Here is a 22,326-nt window from a genome sequence, read left to right on the forward strand (position 1 = left end):
AGGAAACCGACAACAAACTCCACCTAGTAAACCAACGATAGCAGAGTGGGAATCAAGCAGACATGAAAACGCCTCAAAGAAGTGATTTTCCGTCGTCTCCGCATCCGACACACACATTTTACACATAGCTTTGTTTTTATGAAACAAGACAAACCGAGATGTGAAGATTGTAACCAAGAACTAACAGTAAATGACATCTTACTATCATGTGGGCAACTTGAGGACTTGAGGAAAAAACATTTTAAGCTGTTCTACAGTGAGCAAATTCCATTTCACCACAGCCTACTCATAGGAGAGGATACTGCTGTTAAAATTTCCTGTCTTTAGTTTTTTAAAAAAAGCTGGACTTGTAAACAAGCTATAACAAAATAAAGCAATTGGTTCTTACCCACAAAAACACCAAACCTTTCGTTTGGCGCACGATAGCCTTAGTTGCTTATATGTCATAAAACATAACACAACACGCATTTTGCAGCGTTTGCTCCTTGTGCTGCGTTGTTTATTTCTCCGACCACTACTGTACATGGGATAGTAAAAAGATTTGAGAAGCTAGCTCTACGTCGTGGAAGGCTTGAAGCATAGCGAAGCTGGAGTATATCTTGCGATATGAGTACTGAAGGACGAAACCAGCACGCATTGGATTAGGTTTGAGATTTGTTCTTATGTGTTGCGCCATCTTTTTTTACTGCGTTAGTACTAGTCATCATCATATCGATCTAATTCGTCGTCTTCCTCATGCATGACTATCGGGCCGGGATCGTTTTGTACGCCGGCTCTCACAGTTCTCCAAATGTGGAACGCACCACAACGAGCTAGGTCCGTGGTAACTGGCGGTACACTTGCCTCTACAAACCGAGGCATCCTACTGCAGGAGTAACGCACAAACCCACACCCAAACCACTTGATTACGAAGCATAGTTGACAGGGCACGTAAATTCACGAGCCTTCCAGGTTTAAATCTCCCATGAGCACAACGGATATGTTATCAGTAGCGGCATTAGGCACAGTTGTGGTGCAAGCCCCCCAGCTTCCACTTTCAACCGCGCGCACATAAACCGGCAACCGATAATGCGCACAGACTGAGGCGCAGAATACAGCAGTGAATATGTCTTTTGGAAAGCCTTGTAAGCTGAAGATGATTGATTGATTGATAAATCTTTATTTGCGAGCCTGAGGCGCAGATGTTAGGGCGCCCACCTGGTGGAGGGCATCCTTAGTCCAGGATACCCTGGCTGCGGCTGGCTGTCCGGGCCCTCGTCACCAGGTCTTGCTGGAACCTGAGGTCCGGGCTAGTCAGGCAAGCCATCCACTGCTCATAGGATGGGGTGGGGTTGGGAGGGAGGTGCGGGGTTCTTTGACACTCCCATACCTGATGATATAGGGTGCCAAGAGAAGGACAGAAATTACAGGTGGCGGGGTATTGAGTTGGGTAAATGGCGTGAAGAAGGGTGCTGTGGTGATATGTATTTGTCTGAAGTCTTCTCAGGGTGGTGGCTTCATCTCTGGATAGTCTTGGGTGCGGTTCCGGGCATTTTCTTCGGTCGAAACGGTAGTGGGCTAAAATTTCGGCGCAATTCGTGAGCGGGTCCATTTTGGGGGCAAAAAGCGAAGTAGTTCCCTCTTCGGTAATGGCCCGGTGTATATGCGCGCGGGCAGCGGCATGTGCCGCCTCATTACCTTGGAGGAATTCATGACCAGGTACCCAGACGAGGTGTACCTCGGGGAGTCGGGGGATGCTCTTGAGGATGTTAAGCGCAGTGTTGGAAATCCGTCCCCATAGGTAATTACGGCAAGCTGCCTGGGAGTCTGTCAGCACTGTGATGACGTCGTCACCCGTCGTGGCGGCTAGGGCAATTGCAACCTCCTCGGCAGCCTCTGCAGATGTTGGGTGGACTGTGAGAGCGGTCATTTCATGCCCTGCTGCATTTGTTACACACACAGCATGGGCTTGCCGATGCGGATATGTGGCCGCGTCAGTGTATCGTGCAATTGGGATATTACCGTATTTAGAGCAGATAGCTTGCACTCTAGCGACGCGTCGAGCCTTATTGTGAAGCTGAAGATGGAATATGGGCTCACTCCGGTGTTGCAACCAGGCAAGTTGGTCTTTTATGGGAAGGTATTTGCAGCCACTCGATTCGGTGGAATTTGAAGCAGCAGCAGCATTGACTTTCGGATATTTTTAGGCCAATATGCTCTTCGGTTCATTCTCCACAGTCATCTGATAACTGCGCAACAAGCGTTTTCAGCCGACTGAGCAACTTATAAAATACATAAATGGTGGCAAAAGGAATAAACCAGCGAAAGAGTGCTCGATGGTGGGAAGTGGATCCCAGAGTGTCGCCGAGTAAACCGCTTTTACCGGAAATAAAACTTAGAGGTTCAACATATACCGCTTTTGCAGTGAATTCAAAGTCCTCTGGAAACCAAAAGAGGGAAATTAGGAGCGCTTCGATTGGGATGGAAGGCTCTGGGGTCATTTGGAGAGAAAGGGTGTTTCAAAAAGCGACTCACAAAGGGAGCCACAAAGCCGGTCGCCCGTTCGGTGGGCTGATCCCGAGCAACTGCCCCGAGTGCGAGGGGCGACCTGGCCCTGGCTCCGGTGCCCGTGCGAGCCGCATATTTAACATAATGATCAGCACAATCCTTCTGCCAACAAGTTGCGCTGGCCTATCACGGCGAATCAGCTGGTAGGTGGTTGCCGATCACAAAAAATGCACTGATGGAGTGAGAGGGAGCGGTTCACCTCAGTTCTGGTGAGACGGAGTGACTAAAGTGCGGAAGCCTGTGGCAGGGAAAATATTTCTCGAGCAGGCTCCGAAAAGAACCTTTCGTTGCACACCCAAGTGTGTCCACGTAGTTGGGGATGACAGGACGAAGTTTATTACAGAGTAGTTTTCGCTGCTGCGTCACCCATGGTGCTGCGCTGGAAGGTCAAGAAAGACATATGAATGAATCAATGACATCCACATTAGAAGAGGTCCGAGGCCCTAGTGTGGGTTAGGGGAAGAATGGAAGAGGAAGACCCGTGTTAGAAATAGTGATCGCATGACGTTGTAGTCGTTTGGTGTTTCTGTTCCGGTTAGCTGCAGGCACGCTTTTAGTGCTCACATAAGCACTGGTCGTTGGTATGTGGAGCACTGTGAGGAAGGTCCACAGGAGTACAGTCGCGGGTACGAACACTTGAAAAAAAAGGTCGGAGTTAGTCAGCTACTATACAACTCAGTACAGACAACTTTGTACAGCAAAGCTTGCTACCCTTTCAAGAGTGGTAGATCGCTTCTAATAGGCTGCAAGTGCGGTATTAGTGTATGTGGGGCTGCCTGAGACTCTAGGAGTACTCTTTGGCCCCTTATGAATGCTGAACAAGGCGAAATTAGATGAACGAGATTGGGGATAGTCTGTGCCGCACAAAAGGTACATTTGGATGCCAACTCCTGATTTCTTGTGCATTTAGAAATGATGACCGGTGTGTAAGCCGCCTTAGGATACACCTTGTTGGGGAATACTTCTTGTCTCTGTATCATCTTTAAAGGCGGAGAAGCTTCGGCCTATCGTTGTCTGCTGGGTCGTTTCAATCGTGGGTACTTGTGTTGCCAGTTGGTAGTGGGCACGTCTGTTTGGGCGTACGTCTGCTTGGTGCCCCCCTCAGTGATGACGTGATGACCAAGGGAGGGTTTCGTCCGCACTCCCAGGGAGCATTATGTGCCAGTTATTGCCCTGCGCTCCTGGTGAATGTGCTAGTGTTCAAGCCATGGGACTTTCATTCTCTAAAAACTCAGTTCTTTGGTTTGCATAAAATTCACAGTAAAACGTTTCGTGAAGGCTTTCCGGAAAGCCACGCAAGAGTCCGTTACGAATCTGAATTTCGTTTTTTGTAGTGGTTCTGAGTGATTCTGAATGCCTTGTAGAGCGACTAGTATTCCAAAACGTTCTGCTTCGTTGGTCAGTCAACAGGTGTTAGTGATGATGAGAGACCCATCAAGCTGACGACGTTCTGGACATTTCCACGCGATGGCTGCAGCTGTTTTTGGCAGCTTTTTCAGATATTGTTACCTGGCTTCCGGTTGTCACCGAGAACTGGGGCGCCAACGAATGATGCCTAGGAAAAGTCTTTCCTATTGTGGAAGCGTGTTCTGGACAGTCTCGGGATTAAATAAACTCTTTAGAAGATCCCGCCTTTGTATCGCGCGTAACTTACAAGCATGCTCGAGATCTTTTCAAAATAAGAGTTGTGTTTCTGCGACCAAGTAGTAACAGCTGGTATAGAGACAGCTTGCTTAAAGATGTCCGTTCTTGCATGCCTTGGAAGTCCAGTAACTATCCTGATTAGTGTCAAGATAAGAATGCTGAGTCTTGGACTTGTCTTGACTTGAGCTCGTAGATGCGGAAACAATATGTCATCTTGTCGTGGACTATAGCACGGGCTAAAATGAGACCAAAGATTTACTGAGAACTTGTTACATATTCTTGATATTAAACGGATGGTGGATCTCCATGAGGTGCGTCGGGGTCATATCCACGCGTTAAGGGCTAGTACAATTGCTCACTTGCAGGCCAAACAGTCTAATGATAGCATTCAGTCGATAGTTTTGTTGCAATTTAGGAGTTGGATGACTTGCATTGAATTTTTTGAGTTTGTGCCATCAATGCTCAGAAACTCAGTCTTATTTAGAGAAAGATTGAAGTTGAAGTTCCAAAGGGATGCTTCAAGGCTGAAGACTGCGTCTTGTAGCTGAGGTTGCATAAGGTCTTTGTTGTCATAATACGCTGCTTTAGTCCATATGACCATACCGTCAGCATAATACAAAGCTAGTGGCTGAGTCCACTCCACTTTGCGGGCGACTCTATTCATATCTTAGTGGAAGAAGAGCGGACCAAGAATAGACCCATGCGGAACTCCAATATCAAGATATTACCTCATGGGTGATTCATATCGCGGATATAACCTGATTGGTCGATGCTGAAGAAAAATGCGGATCGAAACTTGTGTTTTTTTACTTGGGAAAGCCACGGCGAGCTCGTGTACGATCCCTTATGGGCGGATGTTATCAAATGCTTTGTGCATACCAAGCGCCAGAATGAAATCAGGGAGTTGCTTTCGGAATGTACGATTCACGACGCTTAGGTGAAGCCAAATGTAGTCGTGTGTACTAGGATTATGTCTGAAGCCGGTTAGCGATGGATGAAACCAACCTGTGCGCTCGAAATCGATCTCAAGTCGGTTAACTAACCGCTCAATCGCCTCGCACCTGATATGAGTTAGTGCAATGGGTCACAAATTTTCCGGCCTTCGGGTTTTTTTACCAGGCTTCCGGGATGGGATGAACGATGGTAGGCTTCAAGTGCTCGTGGACTTGTCCCGCTTCCCATTATTTCGTAGACAATACTCAGGAGGGCTTCATGGCCGTGCGTTGAGAGATTGTGGATATCTTGCGAAGTGGTTTTATCATTTCCCGGAGCGGATCTGATGATCGTAATTTGGCTTGGGCTAGCGCCACGTGAAATTCTCCCAGGGTAAAAGTGTCGAGTTCGACTAGAGGGTGCGGCATGCAGATGTCTGCAAGAGATTTTATTGCCATTTTATCCTTCATATCATGTGGAAACAGGGCATCGATAATAGTTTTTCCTACGTTGCAATTGCCAGACTGCATTCTTATTTCGCCAATGATAGTAAGCTTTGTCTTTCCTTTACCACAAAGGCTGCGAAAGATGCGCCATAGGTGAGAAAGGCCTCCCTCTTACCCGACCCGATGGCAAAGATATTACACCAGTTTTCACTTTGTAATGTCTTTTGGTAATCGCTGATTTTCTTATATTTTCGTTTCCATTTCATGATGTCAGGGTGAAAGTTTGCCACTTTCTCGATACTTCCTGGTGAGACATTGAGCCGTTAAAGGAACCTATGCATATAGCTGTCTGGGTTGTCAGCCTCAACAGTGCCGATGACTGATTCCGCAGCTGTTGTACGATCATCGGAGACGGCATGTATGAACTACGGAAGGTCCGGTCGGGCAATAATTTGAAAGCGGGATCGAAGGAGATTTCAGTTTGTTACGATATACGCATGTTTAGAGCGAAGCATCTTACTGTTGAAGCAAGATGGGGAAATGGTCGCTACCTCAAGTGGAGTCTTGAATTTGCCATTGCTTGATTATACCGGGTGTAGTTGTCACGAGGTCCGGCGTGGTGTCCCGCTGAGGAGTGTGAAGTTTAACTCAGATCTGTAGGAATGTTCATTTCTCAGCTGGAGGGAGCTGAGTTGGAGGGCTTGTGCTAAGAGTTATACTTGTTGATCAGAATGAGAGAATCCCGATGGGCTACTTTTTGCCTTAAAGTCTCCTCCAATAATTACTGAACCAGAAACCTAAAGCGAAAACAGGTGGGCTATTCATTCGTGTCTGTAGTATTACAATTGCATTGTTGCCTGGAATTAATGGAGATTCAATAGCATTGGTTTGCCTCCCGGCGGTTGGTTTCGAACGACTATAACCTCACTATAAGAGTTGCTAGCTGCATGCCACCTATGTTGAACGGCATGGCAAGACTTATGAACCAGTACCGCAGCTTGTAAAATGGCGGTTTTTGGTTTTCGTATTGGGTTTTTGGTTAGGTTGATTTCTTGTAACAGTAAAGCAACAAGCCGGGTCGTAGACACGGGATACTTAAGAAGACGTCTATTTTAGATGGTTCTGCGGCAATTCTACTGTATGATCAACCGATTGGCAATGGGAAGCAACGAAAGATATCATTTAGCGGTTCTGCTTGTTCTTTCGTTAACAACCTCCGGTCTGACCATTCCGAGCAAATGGCGCATTTGTTTGGCTACCTGCTCCAAGTCATTTCTCAAGCAGTTAAACTGTTCTTGTAATTCGCTGATGCCACTAAAGGCTTTCTGTTATTTTTTTTATTCTCAAATTTGATTTTGTCGTCACGTTGGACGAGCCGTTCCGTTATTGGTTGTGAGCAGGCCCCTGAAAACTGGGGTTTAGAGAGAGAGAGAGAGAGAGAAAACTTTATTTTATACATTCTGGGTTACTGAGGTGTGGTGACCGACAGCTGTATCTTGCCGGTGACCTCGGCCGCTCGTTCCGTTAGATTCTTCTGAACCTGCAGATCTGAGCTGCCCAGCGCCTCCTCCCAGTGCTCGCCAGTGGGTATTAAGGGAAAAGGGTCTTTGGGGCAATTCCACATAAGATGTGTGATGGTCTCGTGTGCACCACATGCAGGGCAATTGGGTGAGGGGTACACAGTAGGGTAAATTAAATTCAGCCTGGCTCGACATGACAAAGTGTTAGTTTGCATGAGGCGCCAGAGTCGCTCCTCGGCGTTAGTCAGTTCCGGGTGAGCAGGCGGGTATCGACGGCGGGTGAGGCGGTAATGCGCAGTGACATCGTGGAAGCTCAATAGGCTGTCGCGAGCCGACTGGGCTCCATGGAGGGGGACAAGAGTAGGTCCTGCTCGGATGGTAAGCTCTCGAGCTGCTGTGTGGACCGCTTCATTGCCCCCCAGCCCTGTGTGGGCAGGAGTCCAGATCAGCTCCACCTGGGAGGTTGGAGGATTTTGAAGGAGAATTTTGAGCGCCAGGGGAGAAATATTCCCCTTGGCAAAATTTTTGATGGCCGTTTTCGAATCAGAAATTATAATTGCCGGGGTCGGCCGATGTGATATAGCCAGCGCAATAGCCGCCTCTTCCGCCGATGACGCGTGGCGCGTACGTATGGTGAGAGAATTGAGGGGGGGTGCCATGGGGTCATATATAGCCGTCACTGCATATGCTTCGTGATGTCTGTAACTAGCAGCGTCTACATATACCGTATTTGGCCTGATGGGGTACTTTTTAGCCAATGCCCGTGCACGCTGTTCTCTCCGCTTCTGATTGTGCACTGGGTGCATATTGCGCGGGAGTGGGCGCACACGTAGAAATCCATGAATTTCTTGGGGAATGGGGACACGCGCGTCACTTATTATTGGGGCTTTGATGCCTATCCTGTTCATAATGTGTCGGCCGGTAGGTGTTTCCGACAGGCGAGAGTACTGGCTAAGCAGGTGAGCTTCGATTAGCTCTTCCGCGGTATTATAGACGCCGAGCTGTTCCAGTCGGGCAGTGGAAGTACTTTGAGGTATCTGGAGAGCAGTTTTATAAATTTTCCGAAGCAGACAATTGATTTTAGATAATTCACATGGAGAGGGATTAAGATATGGCAAGGAGTAAGTAATGCGGCTAATTACAAAAGCTTGAATTAGCTGTATTCGCTCGGTCTCTTTTAGCCCCTTGTTGCGGACAGTAATGCGGCGTATGAGGCCTATCGTTTGGTTGACCTGAGAAGTTAGTTGTGCTATGTAACGAGTGTTGGCTCGGTTACTCTGTATAGTGAGCCCTAGGATTTTTATGCTCGGTACTGACGGTACGTTTGTGTGGCTCATATGGATTTTTATTGAGGTATTTGACGGAGAAGTTCGTTTCGCTGAAAGTACAAGAAGTTCGGACTTTTCTGGGGAGCATTCAAGGCCTGCCTTAGTGGCTTCTGCAATTACTATGTCAGCCCCGGTTTGAAGAACATCTTCTATTGGTGCGTCGCTGCCTCCCGACGTCCAAAGGGTTATGTCATCAGCATAAATACTATGCTGAAGATGAGGAATCCGAGCAAGCTGCTGAGGAAGATTGAGCAGGGCCAAGTTAAAAAGCAGGGGGGAGAGTACAGCCCCTTGAGGAGTGCCTATTGAAGGAAGGGGTATGGTGTCGGTTACAATATCCCCAATTTGTAGCACTGCAGTGCGGGCGGTTAAGAAGTTCTTTACATAGTTGTACGTGCGTTGGCCTGGAGCTATTGATTCTAAATTTTGGAGTATGGTTGTATGGGATACTCGGTCGAAAGCTTTTTTGAGATCAAGTGCAAGAATGGCTGCCGCGTCCACTTTGGAGGGAGGTGTGATGACCTCGTGTTGTAGTTGTAGAAGTATGTCTTGGGTAGATAACCCATGCCGGAATCCTATCATAGTATGCGGAAATGCCCCGGTTCGATCAATATATTTTACCAGACGCGCGTGGACAACGTGCTCCAAGACTTTTCCCATACATGACGTAATAGAAATTGGACGAAGGTGTTCAAGGCTGAGCGGTTTTCCAGGCTTAGGTATTAGGGAAATTTTGGCGTGTTTCCACGTAGGAGGTAGGATTCCATTGGTCCAGTAGTAATTATAGTATTGGGTCAATACTGTGATGGAGTTGTCATCAAGGTTGCGTAGCAGTTTGTTTGTTACGCCATCCAGACCTGGTGCTGACCCAGGCCGGATGGTAAGGAGTGCCGCTCTGACCTCGGCTTCGGTTATATCTTTATCGAGCTCCTCGTTGTCCGTTCCTTGATAAGGCGGAAGCGATATCGTGCTCCCCTGGGCTATGTATAGTGCTTGGAGGCGTTCTAGAAGTTCTTGGTTAGTTCCAGGGAATGTCTGGATTATTTTTGTGAGGCGATGGTTGTTGGCTGTTCGGGAGTGACCGGGATCGAGCATATGGCGCAATATGGCCCAAGTGCGACGCATGCCAAGGTTGCCTTTCATCTGGTCACAAAACTGCCCCCATTGTGCGCGGGTCAACTCGGCTGTGTATGCTTCTATTGCTTTACCAACGTTTGCTAGCTTAAGGCGAAGGCGTCTATTATGTTTCTGGTGCCTCCATCTGCGCTGTAAGCTTTTGTACGCGTCCCACAGGTGCTGTAGGCGAGTGTCCACCGTTTCAGCGGGAATATCTGGGTCTATTAGCTGATCGTACTGCCGTTTTGTGTCTATCAGTTCGTTAACCCACTCCTGAAGTGTAGCGGCATTGACCTCGGGGGGAGAGTTCTGCTCGCAAGCACGTCTGAAGGCGTCCCAATCGGTGAGATATTGTTGTCGAAGGCGTGGTGTTAACGTGGAAGCAAACTGAATGTCAAGTTGAATGATAAAGTGGTCGCTGCCCAAAGTGTGGGTCGTGCAGCTCCATTTTGCCACATCTATCCGGCGTGTAAAAGAGAGGTCTGGCGAAGTGTCCTTTTGTGCACTATTACCTATCCGCGTGGGGATTGAAGGATCTGACTCAACAGTGAGCCGTTGAGATTGTACCAATTCCCATAAGAGGCGGCCTTTTCGTGTGGATTGGCTGTAGCCCCACGCCGTGTGAGGGGCATTGAAATCACCTAGCACAACTAGTGGGTGCTGTTGCGCGGCTCGTGAGGCAAGAGCGAATAGTTGAGTAAAGCTGTGGGCGTGTTCTCGAGGGCTGCTATACACATTCAGTATATAAAGTCGGGAGGCAGCGCGTTTTGGAGGATATAATACGACAAAATCATGAGGTATGTCGATGCTATCGAATTGCTGACGTTCCGCGGGGATGTTTCGTTGCACTAGCGTAGCTGTATACGGATTATTGCTAGACTGAAATGTTTGGTACCCTGTGAGTTTTACCTTGAGGCCAGGTTCCTGTAAGGCTATAATTGAAGGTGTTTCTGATTCCGTTGAAAGAAGCATCTCCAGGTTGGGGCGTTTTCGGATAAAGCCCCTGCAATTCCACTGCCAGACTTTAATTGGCTTATGACGCTTGTCCATTGGCGGGATTGAAAGGTGGGATGGGAATATTTTGCGCAAGGATTGGGGCAGTATTGCTGGCTACCAGTCCTTGTATGAAGTTATGCATTTCAGCACGTAGCGCTTCAATGTTAGCTTGCATAGTGGATTGGTTAGTTAAGAGGATTTGATGAAGATTAATATATTCCTCTTTTTGTTCAGCCAGTGCATTTCTGCATGCATTTTCGATGGATGCAAGTCGTTCTTCCGAAATGGGGGAAATAGTTGTAGGAGTGGCGTCGGCCGAGACTGCTTTTCGTTTTGGCGGTGGTTCGAGGGGAGTTCCGTTATTATTTTCAGTATCAGGGCTATTTTGTGAAGGTTCCACAGGTCGAGAGTTCATCTGCTGTCTTAAGGCATTATTTTCGCGTTTCAACGCCGCGTTCTCCTGACGTAACATAGTGATTTCAGCACGGATAGCTTGTAGTTCTTTAAAAACATCAAGGTGAGGGGTAGATGTCAAAGAAGGGTGGTTCGGGGATTGAGGCGAGCTACTGGATGGCGCGCTTGGGCAGCTCACCTGGTTTCCGACTGGGTCTTCTTTTCTGGGCTTGCCGCGTTGTGGCATGCTCTTGGAAGGAATATTCTTGTTGGGGGGTGAGTTTGAGGACTCTTGCTGCTCGTTGTCCGGCAAGGGAGGGAAGTCTTCTTTTGTCGGTGTCGTGTTCTGGGTCGCCGCCTGCGCGTATGACTTCGGGTGGCGGCGTGGTTGGTACCGTTTAGGGCATTCCACAGTTCCGGTAAGATGGGGACCTCCACAGACAATGCACTTTGGTACACACGGGTGGTCCTCGGGAGCAGTCACCAGTCCGCAGGTGGGGCATCTTGGAGGTGCTTGTGCGTTGGGGCAAACGTCCCGGCGATGTCCAGGTTGCCAGCATGCCGTACATGCTTCAGATTTCCTGCGGAAAGGCTTACAACGGTAAGTTGCAGCCCGGTATCGGATCCAATAGGGAACTTTGGTTCCATCAAAAAGGATTTGTGCAATATTAGAGGAATTGAGCCGCTTGGCGTCCAGTATTCGGAGGCCAGGGTTGTATTGACAAACACTGATGAGGATTTGTTCTGGTGTGTCATCCTCGGGAATGTTAAAAATCACTCCCGTCACAGTGTTTGCTGGGGCCGACACGTGCGTGGAGATTTCGTACTGATGGCCTTTCAGCACAAGAGAAGTGATTTTTTCATATTGTCGAGCGCGAGCTTCCGAGGGTGTGCTCACGACGATGAAATTCGATGTAGCTTGAATACGGACCTGATCGGCGCTGTAGGGATCAAGACCCGCTTGTTTTTGAACAGTGTCTGCTAGCGTGGCTAGAGAGATGGCCGTGAGTGCCAGGCCACCATGCGGGCGCAGGATTATCTTAATGTCATCTTCTGGTAGAGGCTCAGCGGGAGGCTTGCGCTTTGCAGTGCGACGCGCACTCTTGCGTGGGGGATTATTGGTGTGGTGTTTTCCACTTGCCTGAAGGGCAGCTTGTTCCGCTGCCTTGAGAGCTTGTTGCTTTCGGCGGACTTCGGCCCAACCTGGGCGGGCGAGCTCCGCCGGGTCGATGTCTTCGCCTTCGACGGTAGTTTCCATCGGGCTTACGTGGCAGTTCCGACGAACCGCAGCTGGCGGGCCGGCGGTGCCGGCGTCGGGGTGGGTCGGTGGCGTGCTATGCCTGGTTAGGCCTAGCTCACCGGGAAACGTGGCACAGTCTTTGTGAAGCGATATTTGGGCATCCGATCGTCGAAGAACTCTGCAGCTGGTGTCTGGAGAATCCTTGCACCTTGCCGAGTCTTTTGGTACCACTCACATAGGCGCAGGAGGCGAACTTCCGCTCTCACAAACAAAAAAAAACACAGAGCCGGCTTGAAGCGCATATGCACGTCTCGGCCCCCTAGCGGGCGTTCTCGGGTTTAGAAGACTTGTTCTTTTTAGATGCGAACGCATCTCATTCACTCGCCTTGTCCCTGCATCCATCCGGCGTTGTCGCCGTTGTCGGTGTCCACCCCTCCCTTATTCTCCTCGCCGCGCCAGCTGCGCTCTCCGGCGCTCACCCCCTCTCCTCTCCGATAGCGAACACTCTCGCGAAGGCCATTGGATTGGATTCGATTGGATTGGCTTGGCTTGGCTTGGCTTGGCTTGGCTTGGATTGGATTGGGTTGGATTGGGTTGGGTTGGGTTGGGTTATATTGGTTTGGCTTGGCTTGGATTGGATTGAATTGGTTTGGATTTGGATTCGATTGGATGAAAGTGGATTGTGTTGGATTGTGTTGCGTCACAGCCGTGGCAGACGCACTGGCGCAGCCGCGTAAACTCACCGTTATGCGCGCTATAAAACGCGGTGACTGCGGCGCTCCGCTGCATCGTTCCAGCGCCGTTCCTCCGCTCTCCAACGCTGCAACGTGAACCCCTTTTGCGTCGCATTTACACAGGGGTTCCCGCGAGGGGAGGTGGGAGTTTTTTTGCATGCGACCTGCTCCGTCTATGAGACTCCTGTTGAGAGGCTGGAGAGATTGACCATTTGAGATGGGTGAATTTGCTTATGAAGCTGAGTTTCCTACGCAGTAGCTGAACCTCGGTTTGATGTTACTGCAGCTCCTTTTTATGCTGACCGTTTTCAAGCATAATAGGTGGCCTTCCAGGATAGGCTCAGTGCAGGCTACATTTTTTATTCTGAAAAACTTCCTTTGCGCCTTCCAAGAGCAGAGGCCCATGAGACACCCCTCGTGGCTTGATGGCTCGCGGGAATACGTAGATGGGCCGAGCGGTGAAGACGGTGTTGGGGATTTTTAATTTGCTGCCAATATGGACAATGATGAAGATTGTAGAGACGCTCATAACAAAGTGGCACTTTTGAAGGCACGAGGATGCCGAGAGGCACGCGCATGAGTTCGGAAACCTGCGCATGGACCACCGTGCACGGCTTAGCATCACTCTCTCCATGGCGGCAGTAAACACTAAACAAAGGCTTTTAATTTGTAAGAGACGTGCCGATTAGTGAAGACGGATGTCGCGTGCGCTCTGAAATAGTGCTAGGGATTGCTCAATTACGCGACGCAAACGCCTTTCAAAGCGCTTCATCATCTTGAGGATGTGCTGGATCTCTGTAAGTGAAAGGTAGGCCAGTTGGGACATCGCAGCATGGCAAAACGAACTTGCAACCTCCAGATCGACGGTTAGACCTATCCCACCAAACGCCCTTCGAGCCACGTCCTATTTAGAACGCAGCTGCCGGTGTGGGGGGAGGCTGCTTATGCGGCTGCCGCGGCCACAGGATTTCGTGCGACGGAGGGCGCTAGATCGGCCCACTTGCGTACGCTTTTTGAAGAAGGACGGCAAGATGGCATGGATATGTAAACGCTACAACAAGGCTCACATAACGGCGAAGCGATTCCTCCATCGAGAGCAGAAACGGTCACTGATGAAATTAACGACCCCGACAACAAACTCGCCTGTTCTGAGGTGTAGTAGCGTGTCCTGTTTTCAAGAAAGAAGCCTCCCACGAGATCTGACAGGGTGGGTCGGGCACGATATATACAGCAACTCAGACTACTCGTAAAATTTCAAATTGGAAGGATACGTAGACATGCACTCGCCAGTGCTATTTGCCTCACAGCCTCTAGGGCCGATACGGGTGAAATGGCCGCTGTAACCTTTGATGATGCTGCGAACAGTGGAAATATACTGTATAATATAAATCACGCTGTGAAGGTAACTCAAATTGGCCACCTCACTTTTCGACAAAATGGCAATTCTTAAAACCATTGAAGTTGTCGTTAAACTCAAGCAATCAAACAAACACACAATTATAGGTGTTATTCAGGTCGATAAAACGAAAGCAACGTGACAATCCTAAGCTGGATCAGATGCGAACAGGCAGACGTACTTGCTGTACAAAAAATAGGTAAACGCGACCGGGAAATCCTTACATTCAGCTAAACTACACTTCGAAAAGTTGTCAAATATTACATGGAGCGGGTACGAGTGACTGAGTAAAGTCTAAAGAGAATCGTGTGTTTCAACTGTCATAACCAGTGACACATGGTCGAATTGTGTCCTTCCCGCAGTGTGGGCACAGACTGTGCCAGGAGGCACACTGAGGGTAATGAATGTGACTCAACGTTGTTTTGCGTCGCCTGCCAAAATACAGGACACCTTGCTGCCAGCAAAAGGTTTCCGAAGAGGCTACCGAAATAGGATGAAAGAAATTTGCAGAAGGAGGGCAGATAGATTCATATAACACATTCAGTTCAACAGCATAACGGTGGTTGATTTACAGCCGCTTGAGTCTCCATTTACTCTGTCTGGACTACTACACTCGGCAGTTGGGCTGTGCCAAATGATGTCTGTCTGATTACCCGAGAGATAAAACTTTTCAGGAAGAAAAGCAGGCGAGTTTATTTTGGCTCCTGTGGGTCGAAATAATGCCTTCGTTGACTGGAGGTCAAATTGTGTAGGACACAGAAGCTCAGGCACATCAGTAGAGGACCACATATGACTGCTCGAGTTGAGGCGTAACCGTAACTGCAGCTATTTCAACAAAGAGGGCCAGCATACTCTTGAATGAGGGCGATGCGGAGTCATGTTAACTTTAATGGACCGATACAGCAACCAAACGATGAGGAAGGCCAGTCAGCCCGGCGTTGCGAAGAACCACTACCCAAGATAGCCCACTTTTGAACTGATACGCGGGAACGGAGTTTTAATGTCCCTTCGTTACTTACGTTCAACGAAGCTGCGAGTAGCAAGCGAAACACACCACACAGCACCGATGGAGAAGTAAGTGGCTGATTACCTCGGATTGACCAGATGATAGGATCACAAGCAGAATGCTGATCTGGCCATCATTTAGTTTTGTGGTGGGTTCTACGCGAGTCCACTGCATGCCTACGCAAGATATATTTTAGCGGAAAGGAAGATGTTGACCAAAGAAGAAGACGTCCAGCGAGGCACACTATCACCATCTTTAGCTATAGGAGAAAGGAGTGGTATTAACGGCCTTTGAGCAGTGCCATGGCCCCGGATTTAGATCCTCAGCGGGGGTAGAGTGAGACACAGAGTTTCTGGGTGGCTGGGAGACCGCTGATCTGGGCGTGTGTTACCAAAGAGATTTGTCAGCAGAACGGGGCAGTGCAGGGTTAGCGTGGAAGCAGTCACCCCTCTAGACTAATCGTGCGAGAATGATATCTATGGAGAGTTTTGCAGAGTCTAAGGATACAGAAGTCGCCAGAATCCATCCTCGAAATGGTGTAGGGGATGTATTGCATGTGGGGCGATGTATCGCATTGGGGTAAGACCAGGTGAGGGGGTGGAGATCGAGATAGATGCAGCGGAATTAAGGGAGGGAGAGAATTAAGCAACGATATAAAGGAGTACCATCTTGTAATGATTTGGTGTTGAGGGCATGTAGGTATTGATGCAGAGGCGTAACACACTAGCCACATTTCGGGGCCATGGAGTGGACAAACTATTTGTTTACAAAGACTTCGACAAATTGGCGTATTTAGGGAAGGGATGCGAGGAATTAGAGAAGAGTGGGGCTTGGGAGACAGGTATTGTTCTCCTTTATATGCAACCATTGGCAGAGCTGGGGACGAAGGGACTGTAATGGGGGTTGGCAAAAGGAAGTAGTGCAGAAACGTGACAGGCCCTCCTGTGAAGCCGTATGCGGTGTCAAACTCCATCTAATGCTCCCAACTGTCGGAGAATCATTCAATGCGAAGGACTAAAAGATAATTTAACTGCGTGTCACCCAGGTTGAGCCGTCGTTGCCGGTGTCCGTGAATGGTGAGCTGATTCTCAGCGGGTGAAGATCCAAGGAAGCGGGAGCTCTGGGCTCAGCCTCTCCACCTCATCTAGCTGTATCTGTTGACGCTTTTATATTCCAGACATAAATGAGAATTTCATGTGCGGGGCATTTTAGGGTCTACGATGTCATCTGTGCCAAGTCATTGAGCCTCCCGCCAAATATAACATACATAGCCACGTAGGGAGATTAGAATAGAAGAATTCGTTTTCTTCTTTGAAACTAACTACAAAAAAAAGGGATCAGAAAACAGGATTTTTTCACTAAGGAGGAAAAAAGGGAAGATGAGAAGGAAAACCAATAAGAAGGGAAGTTTACCAGAATAGTTTTAGCACGGCAGGTACGCCACCTCTACAACGTTTTAGTGGACGGCATGGTAAACATTTCTGAGGCAGTTGCCCAGCGAATTTGTGCCATCAAAAGAGAAATGCACTGGAAGAGTGAATAGCCGCCCTGGGCTTCGCAGGCTAGTCTTCAGAAGCCTTCTGCGACTGTTATTGTTGTTTCTCGCATAATTGCGTATACCCATGTCGGGGACATGCCAGAAATCGCAAAATTTGAGATGTTATTGCACCGGAACCTAATAAATCGAATAAACAAAAAAAAGTACCACACACAAAAAGCGAGCAAAAAAAATCATAGAGAAATAAAGCAAAGCACACATAAGCAGACGACCCACACAAGGCACTCAGAACAATACACAAGGAAACCAATCGCGAATCAGTGCTCCGCACTTCCGCAATCTTTCCCGTTGACTAAACTGCAACCATCCATGCACACATTCTGGGCCACGAGACCATAAGTAGCAGCGAATTTCAGTTCGGCACATCATTGCGTGACATAGAATATATACGTCCATCATGCAGCTTGATAATAAAAAAATGAATGCACCCAGCATTGCATTTGTAGACGGCCTTAAAACAAGCTGTTGGGAAAGTTGTTGCATTATGATGAAACATTAGAGCATGACTCGGGCAAGGACACATTGAAAACTAAAGGGACACGCACTTGTTGAACGCTTGTCCCATTGTTCTTCCACGTGTCGTTGTCTGAATCGCGCTTTAATTTTTGGGCCTTTGTAGAACTGTATTTTAGTTGGTTTCCAGAAATGGCGAATTTTGTTTTTTTGGTGACAAAGACCCCGTCTCCTATTGAAATTCACTGAACATTTTTACGTGGGAAAAGTACGAAGTTAAACAGGCGACGGGGTGCTTGTCACCCAAAAAACACACTCCGCCATATTGTGGATATCAGCTAAAATACGGAAGGTCTACAAATGCTCAAGATTTAGTGCACGAATCAGAACGCGGAAGAAGGACGGGACAAGCGCTCAACGAATGCTTGTCCCGTCATTCTTTCGTGAGTCGTTGTCGGAGTCGCGCTCGAATTTCTCATCGTAATGCACCAACGTGCCCGACAGCTTGCTTTATTGAAGTGTACAAATGATGTGATCGGACATTCATTCTTTTAATATCAAGCAGCAAGATGGGCTCACATAGTATAGGGCCCTCACAGAGTTTGCCAACTGAAATTTGACCTACACATTTGGAGTGTGCGGGTGCGATCTGCAGCAAGCGTTCTTTCATTCACCCTCTTCAGAGCTTTCTGCAGGACTTTTTCTATGCCGATATGGTGAAATGGAATCGGAGCGGACACAGGCGTTTAAAGCTTTTTCTAGATTGGTAGTTTGGCTAAACACAAGCGTGAGTCTATGTCATACGAGGAGATCAGCTCGAGTCAGCTTCCATAGCAGACTTATACCCGACTCAAGACGGGTAAAAGGTAAGAGTACGCAGCATAAAAGTTCACAATGGCTTCTACTTTGGTGGGTCCCGCTGCCAGCTCTTCAAACGGTAGTTTGGCACTTTGCAATACCTTTACAAACGCTAGCTTCGCTTTTTTAACAAGTCGATACCACTGGCTGCTTCCACAAACAAGAACAGTTTGAACACCGCCGGTGCAGGCCGGCCAGAAGACAAGCCGCATTATAATTTTTCCCCGTTTAATGCCCCATAAGTCATAAAAGTTTCACCGAGCCATCAATGAAACGTATTGGCATTCAACGTTTGAGACCGAGATGCCTACTTAAAAGCGCTAAAAACTTTCAAGACAACAGATTAGTAGAATCTATGCACTGATGTTTATGAGTTGGGCGCAGTGAATTTTGATTGGTTTCTTAATAACGTTAACCTTCACGGTCTACATGTGGGGAGAACTTTTCACTTTAGAACCGCCTAAATGCCTCTAGGAAGTCCCTCCGAAGTAAGCGCCAGCCGCAAAACACTATACGTTACATCCTTGTGACCGAAAAAAGATGTGACATTGTCTTTCAGTGTGTTCTCGGTGGTTGTGGCGCTATTGGGAATTAAACCACATATATTACAACTCCTTTGGCATTCAGAAAGCGGGACTATACACAATTCTGAATCTGAACTTGATGAAGCTAGAGCTCTCGACATAGTGACCTGGAGACGACAAATTCCAACAAGGCTATGCTAACCTGTGGGGAATTTAATTTAACGTTCACCAAAATTTAACGTTCTGGTGCCTTTGAGACCACCTTTATGTCCACTTTAAGAAACCCGGCCCAAGAATGATGCAACTATTATTGTCTGTCCCTGGCTGCGTGTGGCATTGTATAATGTAGGCTCCTATTTGATCAAAATGGCTGCGACTGACGGGTGTGAGCCTTCAACCACTGAGGACACTATTCAGCACCTTTTAGGTGGGTGGTCACGTTTATCATCGAAAGCACAGCTTCTCGCGCCAACACTGGGGCACAGGCTCTCCGTTCAACAGTTATAACGGCCCCCTCGAACCACGTTGTGTATTCTCTGAGTAGATTTTACATAAAAAAGCTTCTCCCTCATCTTCCCCTAGTCAATAAAGGCGCTCCAAAACTAATGGCAAACTGCACACCAGTGCAAGACGTTATAGTGTGATAGACGCGTGAGGCAACCAGGAATTCCAGCATATACTTCCGATGCACTGGGGATATCTTTATGCACGGTGCTAGTTCCATCTTCCCTTTCCTGTTCTTCTCTTTCATACCTAGTTGACCCTTTCCCCTTGCCTGAAAGCAACCCCGGCCTTAAGCAGAGTAGCAATCATAGCTTTCTTTTGCCTCCACTCTTCCTTCATTGATTCCCATTTTTTATAAATACCACTTCCACGGTTTCTGTTGTATCATTGATTCGCAAGGTAGGCTGGAGGTACCCGAATTTTTTTAGGCAAACACCTTAAGCACTTCATTCTGTGTAAACGTGACATCTCTGTTTTCCTGCAAAAAACGGCGGCCGCCATGAAGTGTAAAAAAGATAAAATACTTTTGCAGTTTAATGGGATTCGCGCAATCGATGCTCTACCATCTAAGCTTCCACAACATTTGCAGGACGAGGCTTGCAATTTTCCATACAAAATACCACACAGAGTTGAAAACATGCGTGGACCAAAAGTAACAATGGCACCATCTCAACCAGAGCTTACGTTGTCATTTTAAAATAGTTTTTATGCAGTGAATGGCTCCACACGTCTCCACAGTATAAGAAATATTCTCCGTTCTTCAGGGCACACACACACACTTTGTTTGGCATTGTCTAAGAGTACTAAGACGTGTAGCACACCGGCTCAGTAATAAAGCGTCGTATATTATAAAATCAAAAAATTCTCTTGTTTATTTACTATGAGAAAGTGGAAAATATCTGTGTCTCAATATCTTGGCTTGGTTTAGTGTACTCTTATTCGTTATATTTATTTTTGTGTGCCACAGCCCGCCTCAGTACAAATGAATACAGGGTTGGTTCATTGCAAATAGTATTTCACTCTCTGCATTTTTTTCAGTAACTTTACAGAAATGTTACGGGTGTGAAAATCCGTTGTTCCGACTTACGGCTGTGTCGGAGTACTTCCGCTATACTCGTCATTATTATCGTGTGAGTACAAACGTGTATAGTAATACAAATTGTGCTTGATATTCAATATTCTGTAACCTTTCATTTGCACTTCATTGCTGCGTTTTATCTAGAACGTTTACTTCGAGGATACAATCCTGGATGATCTGAATGGAGCTGTGGAAAAACTCTCCAATTATGACGACTTTGAAGCACTTCCATATTTCTTGGCAAGAATAGTAGCAAGTTATAATAAATTTCAAACATGTCAAGAGAACACGCTGCTAGACCAGAAGATTGGCGCTACTTTAGCCAACATTGTAGAAAAAACAATGCTGAACACAAGAATATTACAGGGTGTTCCCGAGGTAAGTCAGTGAAAAAGTTCTTACAAAATTGTTTTGTTTTGTTAGTATTTGGATCTGTGTATGGTTATATGCCCTTTTTATGATTTTGTTTCAAAAAACAGGATCAACGAGTTCGAACGGCTTCGTGCTTGTTCAGCATTGTCGAAGATTTTGCCCTGCAGAAGAACCTTTCCTCAAGCCGCTACCGTTAATCTACAGAACCGCACCGGGTGCCAATTTTCAAACCTTTCGCCCTGCGGAAGAACCTTCCCATAAGCCGCTCCGAGTACTGTACCGTACCGCCAGAGGTGCCATTAATCACTGCAGGAGGTCATCTGTAGAACATACGTGCAAAATTTTGAGCCCTGAATCTTAGAAGATAAATGGGGCAGCGTTGTCAGAATGGGAAGTGTAAATATATACACTTCAAACTGTTGCAGAATTCAAAATTGCCACTGTGTCAGATCCGAAGCTCACGTCGTGTTGCCTCGTTTACGAAGCACTCAGATTTTGGCAATGACCCCAAGGTCAAACAGTGGTATGCAACAGATGGCCTATTAGAATCAAATTACATGCCAATTTCTGTTGCAAATAAGAACAAATAACTGAAATTAACAAAAAAGTTTTCAAGTACGCAAATAAACATCAATATTAAAACTTATCCTAAAAATTGTCTTATTGGTTTCTGTGTCTCTGAATACCAAACATGGGTTACCCCTTTTTTTTTCGCATATGAACCTGGTCGTATTTTGTGGCTGCTAAAGCAACTCCCAGTACGGTCGCATCGGCGCTCCAAGCAATGAAGAATGGCACAGTTGCAGGAGACGATGGCATTAGGTTGATATATCACGCCTCGGAGGGCACGTTGTGCTATCAAAACTTGCTGCCCTATTCTCGCAGTGCTTGATGTCTCACATGGTGCCAAAGGCATGAAAAGAATTGAACTTGGTTCTCCTCGATGAGAAATGTGATACCAAAGATCTTAAAACTTACCGGTCAATCAGCCTGCCATGGGCTGCCACGAAATTATTTACTAACGTAATTCTGAATGGCATAACTGCCACTTTGGTATTTCAACCGACACGCGAACAGGCCAGTTTCAGGAAATGTTCTCAACATTTGACCATATCTACGCTATCAACCAGCTAATCGCAAAGTGTTCTCAGTATAATGCTACTCTCTAAAGCCATTCATAGTTTATGAAAAAAACATTCGACTCAGTGACCACAGCAGCTCTACTAACGGCGTTACTTGAACTCGAAGTAGACGAGCCGTATATTGCGCTCTTCAAAGACATATACAGCGGGTGCACGGGAACTTTGCAGCTCTATCAAAGAACTTCTAAGTTTCACATAGGGGTGTCCGGAAATGGGCTAGAACAATATCCCAGAAATTATTCACAGCCTGCCGAGAATGTTTTCAGAAACCTTAGGTGAACATGGGGTTAATAATTAGTGGGGAATGTCTCAGCCACCTAAGATGTGCAGACGGTATCGGACTGCTCAGTCAAAGTAGCACGGATTTGCAGCGCGTGCACCACCAATTGTGCTCGTAAATTATGGCAGCGGGAATACAAATAAGCAATAAACAAATGGAAGGCGAATGACGTGGTTCCAATTGTGAATCAAATATAATTCATGTATCAGTACTTAAGCAATGGAAGTGTGTCCGAAATTGCCGTTTGAAGGCATTCTA

General features: G+C 47.3%; 1 protein-coding gene across 1 annotated transcript in view; it reads left to right on the forward strand.

The window, feature by feature from the left end:
• Positions 1-21,248, forward strand: part of LOC144139313 (uncharacterized) — a 45,309-nt gene extending 24,061 nt beyond the window's left edge. The window contains exons 4-6 of the mRNA XM_077671700.1: positions 20,235-20,326; positions 20,419-20,652; positions 20,754-21,248. Of these exons, the coding sequence (XP_077527826.1) occupies positions 20,235-20,326; positions 20,419-20,652; positions 20,754-20,843 (416 nt within the window). The 3' untranslated portion in view covers positions 20,844-21,248. The remainder of the gene's footprint in view (positions 1-20,234; positions 20,327-20,418; positions 20,653-20,753) is intronic.
• Positions 21,249-22,326: the final 1,078 nt, after the last annotated feature.

Source organism: Haemaphysalis longicornis, unplaced genomic scaffold (assembly GCF_048455015.1).
Source record: "Haemaphysalis longicornis isolate Haplotype H1 unplaced genomic scaffold, Haemaphysalis longicornis Haplotype H1 scaffold_5, whole genome shotgun sequence".
Classification (NCBI taxonomy): Eukaryota; Metazoa; Arthropoda; class Arachnida; order Ixodida; family Ixodidae; genus Haemaphysalis; species Haemaphysalis longicornis.